This window comes from Gekko japonicus, unplaced genomic scaffold, assembly GCF_001447785.1.
Source record: "Gekko japonicus isolate JY-2015 unplaced genomic scaffold, Gekko_japonicus_V1.1 scaffold4837, whole genome shotgun sequence".
In the NCBI taxonomy this organism is placed as follows: domain Eukaryota; kingdom Metazoa; phylum Chordata; class Lepidosauria; order Squamata; family Gekkonidae; genus Gekko; species Gekko japonicus.
In genome coordinates this window covers 17,715-29,111 of record NW_015163232.1, presented here as the reverse complement: position 1 = coordinate 29,111, position 11,397 = coordinate 17,715, and the positions used below count along the sequence as shown (strand labels likewise).

The 11,397-nt window shown below is 46.4% G+C and overlaps 1 protein-coding gene across 1 annotated transcript in view; it reads right to left on the bottom strand.

Annotated features, from left to right (window-relative positions):
- The window catches only part of ABCC5 (ATP binding cassette subfamily C member 5), a 69,908-nt gene that overhangs the window by 41,852 nt on the left and 16,659 nt on the right, over positions 1-11,397 (bottom strand). Inside the window, exons 5-8 of the mRNA XM_015407190.1 lie at positions 11,278-11,397; positions 9,310-9,457; positions 4,531-4,764; positions 662-857 (exon numbers count right to left, since the gene is read on the bottom strand). Of these exons, the coding sequence (XP_015262676.1) occupies positions 662-857; positions 4,531-4,764; positions 9,310-9,457; positions 11,278-11,397 (698 nt within the window). The remainder of the gene's footprint in view (positions 1-661; positions 858-4,530; positions 4,765-9,309; positions 9,458-11,277) is intronic.

The window sequence follows — 11,397 nt, the reverse complement described above, 5'->3', positions numbered from 1 at the left end:
CTCAGGGAGGGAAAGAGGCATGGGCATGTGCCTGGGATCCCTGCCTGCCCATCTCCGGTTGCCCCGTGGATGCAGGGTGGCTGGAGAATGGAAGGCAGAGAGAGGAGGCTTCCCCCCCCACAGTTTCACTCCCACCAGCCTGTCAGCTGTCAGGTTTAAATGACTTAAACCTAACAGCTGACTGGCAGGGAGTGAAATTGACTACGGAAGCCACAGAGGAAGAGAAGTCAACATTCGGCTACCCGAACACCGAAAAAGCCAAATAAATTTGGAAGCAAATTCGGGAAACTCTATTCGGATGCCGAAAAGTTTGCAATTGGCTTAGGAACACCGAATAAATACCGACAAAGCATTTATTTGGTACCTTTTTCCGGTTCGGGGAAGCCAGATGCACACCCCAGTTCTTGCAGTGTGACCAGGCAGAAACAAAAGGGGGAGAAGGCACAATTTGTCATCCTCCTGCTGATGGGACGCTCGACTTATGTGATCGTTTAGTCTAAATCTGATATCAATTCAGATTCTTGGAGCAGAAATCGTGACTTCCTTGTGAAACAGTAAAACAATGCCACCAACTACACCCTGCTCGAAGAGCCATTCGGCACAATCTTTTCGTTCCCCGGGCACGAAAGAAGGCCTTCACATCCGTTCAACCCAATTCCACACGCTGACGGTCGCCTACTCACCATTGCCGGGTAGAAGAGGATGAAGACGGCTGATCCCAAGAAGCCGGTGGGCCCCAGAATCATGACGTTATAAATCATCCCGAGGATGGCAACGATCGGACCTCCAGCCAGCAGACTGCCAACGGCAGCAGCCTCGAACATTCTCTGCCCATCGTTGGAGCATATGTTAATGAGCTGAAACACACACAACCCAACTTAAAGATCATTACCAAGGATGGAGATGCAGTCGCCTCTGGAAACAAGGTCTGCACCTCCCTGCCATGCCTCTAACAGTGCCCATCCCACTGTGCCTTTAGCCTACTCAGGCCTGTTCCATGGAGTTAACAAATGAGCACAAACACACAATATAACAACGACAGAAGTTTTATATCTGTTATGACACACCTCCCACTGTTGCCCACCCCAAGCACCAAGAGTACAGAGCATCACTTGCCCCAAACTGAGAGTTCCTATCTATACCTTGTGGCTAATAGCCACTGAAGGACTTCTGCTCCATATGCTTATCTAATTCCCTCTTGAAGCCGTCCATGATTGTAGCCACCGCCACCTCCTGTGGCAGTGAATTCCATGTGTTAATCACTCTTGGGGTGAAGAAGGACTTATTTTTATCTGTTCTAACCCGACCGCTCAGCAATTTCATGGAGCGCCCATGAGTTCTTATACTGTGAGAAAGGGAGAAAAGTACTTCTTTCTCAACCTGCTCCATCCCATGCATAATCTTATAAACCTCGATCATGGCATCCCTCGGCCATCATTTCTCCAAGCTAAAGAGCCCCAAGCGCTTTAACCTTTCTTCATGGGGAAAGTGCTCCAACTCTTTGATCGTTCTAGTTGCCCTTTTCTGCACCTTTTCCAGTGCTATAATATCCTTTTTGAGGTGTGGTGACTAGAACTGTATGCAGTACTCCAAATGAGGACGTACCTGACGGGACAATCGATAGACCGTTTCAGGAGCTCCTGTACATAACTATACCCAGCTTAAATGATGAAGCGGACCATTCGGAAAGTGACAGGAGGGAGTGGTGTCCCGTTATTTAATATGCCCTTCTGGTAAGTGGTATCTGACCACTTATCATTCGTAACCTGGGCCCCCCATGGATAAGGGGGTGTCCAGGACCGTGCCTAAACTCCCAATGGTTTGTGCCGGTAAACGTGTTAACAGTGATGGCGGTGGTGGGAAATTCCATCGAGTCACAGCCGACGTATGGCAACACCGTAGGGTTTTCAAGGCAAGAGGTGTTCAGAGGTGGTGTGCCACCACCAGTCTCTGCATAGCGACCCTGGACTTCCTTGGTCGTGCTTGACTTCCAAGATATGGGGAGTGGGTAACAGTCACTATAAACTAAATGAATCAGACCCAAAGGAAACTGAAACAGTGCGCTTAAATATCGATATGGTATCTCACAGTATATCAAAAGTGTACAAATATAAGTTTAAACAATCATCATAGTCAGGGGTCATTTCGTAGAAAAAGAGGTGCAGGAACTCATGTCATTTGCATATGCCACACCCCCTGACATCACCGGAAGTGTGGCAGAAGGCAACACCCACCACTCAGGCTCCACTGGACTGTTTTGGATTGTTAGCTATTGGGGGTGGGGGGGGACATGCAGATCTGTCCTCGCAGAGGAGGGAGAGCTTGTACCTGAATAAAACTGGGTCTTAAAGGTGCCACTGGACTGTTTTGGATTGCTAGTAATTGGGGGGGGGGCATGCAGATCTGTCCTCGCAGAGGAGGGAGAACTTGTACCTGAATAAAATTGGAGAGCGATCAGACGGGGGTAAAGCGATTACAACCGTTGTACTCAGGATACCACCACTTGGGGACCTAGTGGCAGAATACAACGGTTTAAAGCTCTTTGCAACGGTTAGGGACGGAAGGCAGATGTTCGCCTGATCATAGTAGAATTCATAGTAGAATTCATAGTTGTTAATAAAGTTCTCCGGAATGACGTATCGTTTCGCTGGGACGTCCTCTGAACAACAGTGTCTCGTTACTGATACAACACCAACTGATGTATGGATAGCTACCAGTGACCCATCAATGTGCCCGTTTAGAATACACTAAGCTAAAACTACTACAACGGTCTGAAAGTCTTTGAAGAAGAGTCCACTCTCCAGATATCAATTGGTGTTGTATCAGTAACGAGACGCTGTTGTTCAGAGGAAGTCCCAACGAAACGATACGTCAGTCCAGAGAACTTCGTTAACAACTACGAATTCTACTATGATGATTGTTTAAACTTATTTTTGTACACTTTTGATACACTGTGGGTGCGTTCAGACGGGGCGTTTCAGCCGGCATAAACTGTATCAGTTGGAACCGGTGCAGTTTATGCTGGCTGAAACGCGATCACACTCACCTCCTGACTGCGCAGCACATCGCAATACGCCCATCCACACACAGCGGGCGTCAGCGGGTTGGGGGTTTTTTACTTAGTTTGCGCATGCGCATAGGCAGCCATCCACAGAACGGCGATCTTCGCGCATGCGCAAAAAACCCTGTCTTATATTTAAACTTTAAAGGCAAGGACTTACCTTTAAAGTTTAAAGAGTAAAGTAGCCTCCCTGAGGTCCTGGACGCCTCCGAAACGCTAAACTAAGGCCCTTTTCTTTTCTTTTTTTAAACAAACGCCAGGGCGAAGCTTCGCCCAAGTGCATATCGCCGACCTTTTAAAAATAAAAGCTTTGCCCAAGCGCATATCACCAACCTAAAAAAAATGGCGGGCGAAAATCAGAAGCCTCGGGCTTCCGAACAAAAGTGGCTCTACAACGGTGGAGAGCGATCAGACGGTGGGGGGGGTAAAGTGATTACAACCATTGTACTCAGGACACCACCACTTGGGGACCTAGTGGCAGAATACAACGGTTTAAAGCTCTTTGCAACGGTTAGGGACGGAAGGCAGATGTTCGCCGTGTGAACGCCGGTAAGTACACCACTTCCAACCGGCACCTATTCCATTGCAAATGCCCAGTCTGAATGCACCCTGTGAATACCATATGGATATTTAAGCGTACTATTTCAGTTTCCTTTGGGTCTGATTCATTTCGCTTCCAAAATATGACGAGATCGGGCTATTTCCGGTCTGGTAAGTGTGAGGTCATTGCACTTCGTATCTCCGTCTGTTCCTTAGAGTTAACAGAAGCATCTCCTGATGAACAAGCATACAGACCAAACACTCATCTGGGGCTCACTGAATCAACTGCAGGCGGCATCCGTTTGACACAAGCCGTTGCGTGCTCAAGCTCCTAAAGGTGCCACTAGACTCAAACTTTGTCCTGCTGCTTTGGACCAACATGGCTACCCATCTGAATCGATGGTCGAGGAATGAGTTCCATCAAACAAAGGATGATGACATCAAGATGAACGGACAGGGACGAACTTCTCGAGTTACCGTTCGTTTCGATGACTCTTTATCATACTTGTTTGTCCGATTGAAAGGTTATACTTGTTAGCTAAGAGCTTTGGAAGAAGGGATCTGAATTCAAGATTATCCAGCAGTTGATTTTATTGTACATGGATACAGAATTGAGACCTGTACAATAAAGAGTCATCGAAATGAACGGTAACTCGAGAAGTTCGTCCCTGTCCGTTCATCTTGATGTCATCATCCTTTGTTTGATGGTGCCTTGCTGTTAAGAACAAAGATTAAACATCACGAAGCTCATCAGTATTACAGCTTAATCATTGTCTATTATTCTTATAATTGTGTGCACTTTGCAGCAACTGTTCTGTATATTGTTATTTCATTGGTGCCCCCTGTGTTATACCGAGGAATGAGTTCGGCATGTCCTGCTCCAAGTTACCTTTCGAACGGCGACTGATGGGGAACGCGGCAAAACCTACCTCTCCCAAGGACTTCTCCTTGATATTTTTCAGCCTGAGTATTTTCTTAAAAGCCATGGTCAGGATAGCGCCACGCAGTCTGACCCCGGTGCGGTAATTTAAAGCCCACGTTAAAGCCAAGGACCAGGAACGCACTATTTCCGTCATGAGCAGCCCAAACACCAGCAGCAGGCTGTACCGAAGGTTAGGTTCTTCCTCCTGGGTGTACTCAAGGAGATGTTTCACAACGAAGGCCTACAGGGAGAAAGGCAGGCTGGCATGAACACCCCAACGTGTCAGAGGAACCATCTGATTGCTTTACGTTACGTTAGAAATGAGTGAGTGGCTTCCGTTTCCAAACGAGAACTTGGATCTTTTTTTCCCAAATAGCCTTTTGTGATCGTCAGTAGCAGCTTATACTATTGCCTGATGAAACCAAGAGGCGAGTCAAACTTGTAGTAAGTAAGAAGAGTAATTTGGAACTTCCTGAATCCTGCTCCTTCACGCTTTCTAACTTAACGTAAACCGGTCAGTTTGCTGAAAGCGATTCATTACCGTCATCATCAGGATTAACATGTTTAAAAATAATATCTGTACTTTAGGCAACATGGAAGAGATTAAAAAAAAAAAGATATATTCCTTTACAAGACATTTTAACACATTTTTATATATATATATATATATTTTTTTTGTTTCAAACGTGCTTATTTGATAAAAAGGAACAAATGTACCTACAGTTGAACTGGGGAAGAGTGTGAGAAGGACATTTTGCAAAACATTCCTGAAAATAAACATCAGCAGTTTAATAGTAAAGCAAAGGACAAGCAGCAAAAAACAAAATAATAAAAAAAGCACAGTCAGATTAGATTAAAAGAACACGGATTTTTAAAAACCAACCCCGACGACAAGGAAAAAAACAAAAACCCTTTCACCCTGGCACCTCCCGGCCCTCCCCCTCCAAAGACAAAAACAATTTTACCTCAGGAATCACATTTCAAACACCACCTGTAGGAAGAGAAAAACAGCCCCCAACCCGGAAATCCCGTTACGTGCGCTGTCCAAAGGTACAGCACACAGTTATCACAATTCACGTCTGTCATGAACATTAAGTACTAATCAATGGGAAACAGTCAACGTTTATTTTTTTATATATAGAACCGTATTAAAACGAGTTAACTTCTCAAAAACACTGTACAAAAAGGAAGGGAACTGTAAGAAACATACAACCTTGCCTGCAAGCACGTGGGAAAAATTATACAGAGCCTGATACAGTCTAGCTTTCGGGACAAAATAAAAGTTGAACTACACATACACGCAAACCAAAAACAACAACAAAAAACACCTGATACAGGATCGATATTTTGTTTGCCGCGTCCACAGAGGGGTGAAAGGCTCGTGTGGATAATCAGGAAGGCTTCTGAAGCCTAGTGGTTTCTCACATCTGGTTTACTATAGTTTTGCTACGGGTAGGAGGCCCGGCTTGCTTTTCCAACACCTACCGATGCTGATTTAGGGTTCCGTTAATTGGGTCAGAGAAGAACCACGGTGCACCACAAGACTTGAAAATCTGAAACCCCAGAAGAGATTTGGGACAGCTTTCTGAGTCCACAGGAAGTCCTCTTGACTAAACAGGCTTAGCAGAGTACTGTGCAACGAAAGACTGGAGGAAAGGGGGAAGAACAGTGCCCTACACTTCCGAGCAAAGGGTCGCGGGCTGCCACAGGTTGGCGTCAAGTGATGCGTTGTTGTTTTTTTAAGTAGGTAGGATGAACGTACGAGTCCCGCGGTGGTCCATTTTAGAAAGCTACAGCGGAGGATTCTGCTGGGTGGGGTTTCTCCCACGAGTTTTCCACAAGCCCACGCAAAGAGCCCGGTGTCCCGCAGGTCCCCCAAATTGACCACCAGCAAAAAAAGAACAAAAAATACTTCCACAACCCTAATCAAAGAGCTACGGCTCGTGCTGAAAGGTTACTCTACGCCAGCTTTTATCTTCCACTGGATCGATTTTACATTCTCTACATTGAGGCATAACTGACCAGAAGGCCGGTCAGCTGGGACCTGAGCGAGAAGACCTTTGGTGTGGTTTTCTTCCACCAGCGCTAAATCCGACAAAGGCAACTGAGTCACTGGAAGGGCCGCTAACCCTTCCCTGCGGTAGGTTCACAAGCGGCGTCGACAAGTGCGGCCAACGTTTTCTTACACGTCACGGTATGGAACGCCAAAGTCTCCACGAGCGTGAGGGGCAACGTCCGCTGGGGTTCCTTTTCTCCCCTCAGTAATTCAGGGCGTCACCCTTTTTGGCACACACAGTTAGTGATTCCGATGAAGACTTAAGAAACACTGCTAACTCCTTTTTTTTTTTTTATCGAAAAGTTAAAAGCAATTTTTTTTAAAAAAAAGAAGAAGAAGAAGAAGGCATTAAAGGGGAGGGGGGACACACAGCATTTCCGATCTTAAAAATAAATGGTTTCTTTTGGTTAAAGACAGTGACACATTGCCAGCATATAAAACCTAAATATACATAGCTATCGAAACTAACAGAGGTAGGGGGGGAAATGACTCCTGTCACTGTAACTAGCTGTCCTTAGCTGCCTTGGCTGAACTCAAGCATTCCCAGTGAATAAACATCACCTTACCTTCTCATCTTGCCGTTGGATTCTGCCAAGCTTGACTGTCTCTTTCTGACCGCAGAATACAGCCACCCTGGAAATTCTAAAGAACAGCTTCTGTCATTGGTTTCACTACAGAGAAAGATTTCCCCCCCAAACCACATCCAGCATTTTACAGCACAAAGACAGCTGTTGACTGGAGCGGACCTGGGAGAGCGGAAGGCTTACCTCGAGTGGCTCCCCGGCCCCGTCCAGCCACCCTTACTGTACCCCCCCCCACCCGTCCATCGTCACCTCAAATCCCGGATGAAAACCTCATTTATGGCAATGGGGAATTTACCTGCTTTCTGAACAGGAAAAGTCTACTGCTGTGCTAACGTGCTGGATACACATGTTCATGCATGCCCGGATTTCAGGATCTTTGTGGGACCGAGCAAGAATTTGTCGTCGCCCCAGACCTCAACAGGACAGGTTTTAGCATTCGTCTGAATTCAATGCAACCCCCGTGGGTTTTTTTTAATTAGTCTTTAAAAGATGCAGTTCGTCCTACCCTGTTGAATTCTGAAGGGTTTTAAAAATATATATAAAAAATGTGTTTTTGGTGCGAAGAGGCTTGGGGATGTACAAGGAACTCCAAAATAGCAATGCCCTCACTTTTAGGCATAATTACCATGAGGTAGTTTAACCAACCCAATTCTTCTGCTCCCCAACGGCATTCCCTGCTCCCGGACCTTAAAATGAGAATGTCAGTTTGCAAAGGTGTTTCAGCTTCGCTCGATCTACCCCTTTGTATCTCTACATATTCTTTTTCGGCTTCATTTTCACCTGAAAGGATGTGCTTCAATTAAAAAAAAAACCACAAAAAACAAACAGAAGCACTGCTAGTTTTGCAAAATGCAGTTCAAAATAGTGAGGAGTATGGATTCAGCTCCCCTTCCAAATGATGGAACAGTTAAGGAAAAAATATTCTTTGGAGGTGATACATAGGCAGAGGAAGGTTGCAGGCAACCAAATTTGGCACAGGCTGTATTCTATTCATTCTTTCCCATCTTGTACTGGAATTACTAGTTCTCGTATTGGAATTATTAGTTCCTTCCTATCTTGGATTGGAATCAGACAGTCTAAAAGAAAGAGTGGCAACGTGACTACTGACTTTCTGCTAGAGGTAAGGGAATCTGCAGGTCCCTGTAGTGAAACAATGACAGAAGCTCTTCTTGGAAGAAGCTGGATCTGTTAAAACCTAATTCATCCTGGCAATTAACAGCACGGCCAAATAAAACCTGCGTTTCTGTTTCCACCTTTTGCTGTTATCACAAAGCCAAGCCAAAAACAGACACACAACCCCCCCACCCCCATTTACACCCCACCCCCCTTTCTCAATGAGGATCATAACAAGGCAGGTTCAAGATTTAACGGCAACAGGCTTAGGAATTCAGAAGAGAAGAAGAAAGATGACAAGACCGTTCTTAACAGTGCACCTCCGCTGTACTTACCCCAAGCACTGAACCTTCCCCGCTTAACAGCACACTGAAATGTGTACTACAAGCAGTAAGACTGCTCCTACTCCTCAAGGGAAATTTGTAGAAGAATAGATTTAGTCAAGGTGTCAAAAAAATAAAAGGTAAAATCTCGGCACAGCGTGTGCGACAAAACAGGCGACAAGGATAACGGTGCGAGCGTCAAGTCCTACGTGCTGCGTCTTCGTTACCGACTAAGAGGCAGCGACCTAACCGTGACGCCGGAAAGGTAGGACCTACCCAATAGTCTTTCCATAAAAGTCAGACAGACCACACTAGTTCTGCAAAATCCCCTGAGACGCTGATTGCCTAAAGGACTTTAAGAAGCGACCTTAAACGCCAACATTCTGTTCTCATCTTGCAGAGAGCACAAAAGAGTAAGTGACTTATGAAAGATTGCTTTCCCCCCCCCCTCCCCAACCCAGGAAACCTCGACACCCTCCCCTATCCATTGGTACAAGCAATTTAAAAAGACACATGTATGAGCATACAGAAAAAGCATTAAGATCCCTGCAGCACTCAGGGAAAGGCCTATATCCTCCCTGCAGAGGCAGGTTTATAGCTAATCGACGTGTTTAGAAGTTCCCCTGCGAGGCAACCTGGGACGCATGAGCGCCGGCCGCAGAATGGGAGCCCACACGGCGGATGTCAGACAAAGGATGGATAGTACTTACTGGACCACAGAAGCCAGCGAGCTGCGTGACCATCAAACAGACTATGGAAATGATGAGCCGGGTGCGGCAGAAGACCCACGCCACCCTCCGGAGAGAGGCTTCCTCGGGCCCGCGTTCCTGCAACTCTTGTTGCCACAGCCTTTCTAATCTGGAGCGGCACACAGACACAGCAGGGCTAAGGGATCTTCCCAAGCAACTAAACGCAGCGTTCGCTTCTGGACCGCATAATATAAGCCAGGGGGTGTCAAACTCATTTGCTACGAGGGCCGGATCTGACATAAATGAGACCTCGTTGGGCCGGGCCATGCGTGTCATAAGATGTAATGCCAGGTAGCGGGGATATAAACTTTATAAAGGACACAAGCACAAAGGGGTTGTTTTTTTTACTTAAAATAAAAACATGCTTAAAACGTTAGCACTCTTGCAAATATTTTGTTTATGTAACAGTGCCTGATCGCTGATACCTCTTGCTCCGAATTATTACATCAAAATGTCTGTGCTGTTGCAATCTTGAGTATGCCGTTCGGGTGTGTATCTGTAAGCTGCAAACCTACGATGACGCAGCAGCAGCAGAACTGGAAGAAGCAGCAGAAGACAGCCAGTTCTACTGCGGGCCTGATAGAAGCCCTCCGGGGGCCTTATCCAGCCCCCGGGCCGCATGTTTGACACCCTTGAGATAAGCGATACACCAAGGCCAGTGTTCCCTCTAAGTTGAGTTAGTGTGAGCTAGCTCACAGTTTTTTAGCTTCTGGCTCACACATTTTTGTCTTAGCTCAGGAAGGATGGTTCCAGAGCAAACTAATTTATCCAGTAGCCAAATCGCTCGCTCACGACTTTAATGCCAGGAGCTCACAAAGTAGAATTTTTGCTTACAAGACTCCACTGCTTACAGGAAGCACTGACCAAGGCCGACCCTTTAAAATCCGTAGCTATTTTTTTTAGGAGCAGTGCATTAAAGCTGTGAGCGAGTGATTTGGTTACTGCGTAAACTAGTTTGCTCTGGAGCCACATCCTTCTTGAGCTGAGACAAAAACGTGTGAGCCAGAGGCTAAAAAACTGTGAGCTAGCTCACACTAACTCAGCTTAGAGGGAACAGTGGTTACTGGAGATTATATTCTTGAGGTGGGTCTAGACCCATCATAATAATTTACTGCTGACGCTTGATCCAACTAAATGACTCAAAGCTGCCTTAAACAGGACAGACTCAAAGAAGGGTCAGCAGGGAAGGGACCATTTCAGAGGTCACTGCGAGTCCGACTCTAGGGTTGTGGTGCTCATCTCAGTTTCAAAGCCGAAGAGCCAGTGCTGTCCGAAGACGTTTCCGTGGTCATGTGGCCGGCATGACTAAACACCAAGGCGCACGGAACCCTGTTACCTTCCCACCGAAGTGGTATCTATTTATGTACTTGCAATTTCTTGCTGTAATAGGTATTAAAGTTACGTGTGCCTCAATATTGTTTGACCTCTGAAGAAGACCCCACTAGGGCAGAAACGCGTCAGGTCGTGTGTATTGGCCCTTGTGTTTAGGCTGCCTTTACTTTTTTACGAGGCTTTCATGGGGGCCCTTATATGTTTCTAACTGTCTTTCTAATAAATACATGTATTTTTGTATGTTGTAAGTTTCAACTAGGTTTTTTAATACTGGCCCTTTATTAGACTTCTTTCTTACCCTTAGTGCTGGAATGTGGCATCAAGCCACTGCCAAATTATGCCAACCCCATGGGGTTTCCGAGGCAGGAGCACCGTGTTCCACTGACAGAAGTGCTTTGGGCGAGCGGGAGAGTTAGTCGAGACCCAACAATGAGGGCAGCTTCTGTCTGGCTTCCTGTCCCTTAAACCCGGAGGCTGATTTGGGAGTCTTCCTATCAGAAAGACTCCCGTATCGGCCCCCAGGCTTAAGGGATGTGAAAACCGCTGGGCAGGATTTAGGGAGAAGGTCTTCTCTGGAAAGAACCGGCCAACTCATACCTTCGACAGGTAACGTCTGAAGACTCCTGCTTCGACAAAGGCCACACGTCATCCGGGTGCAGCTCTCCCTTCTTGTAGGCGACCCGTGCCATGGGTGTGAGCCACGAGAAAGTCGTGTAG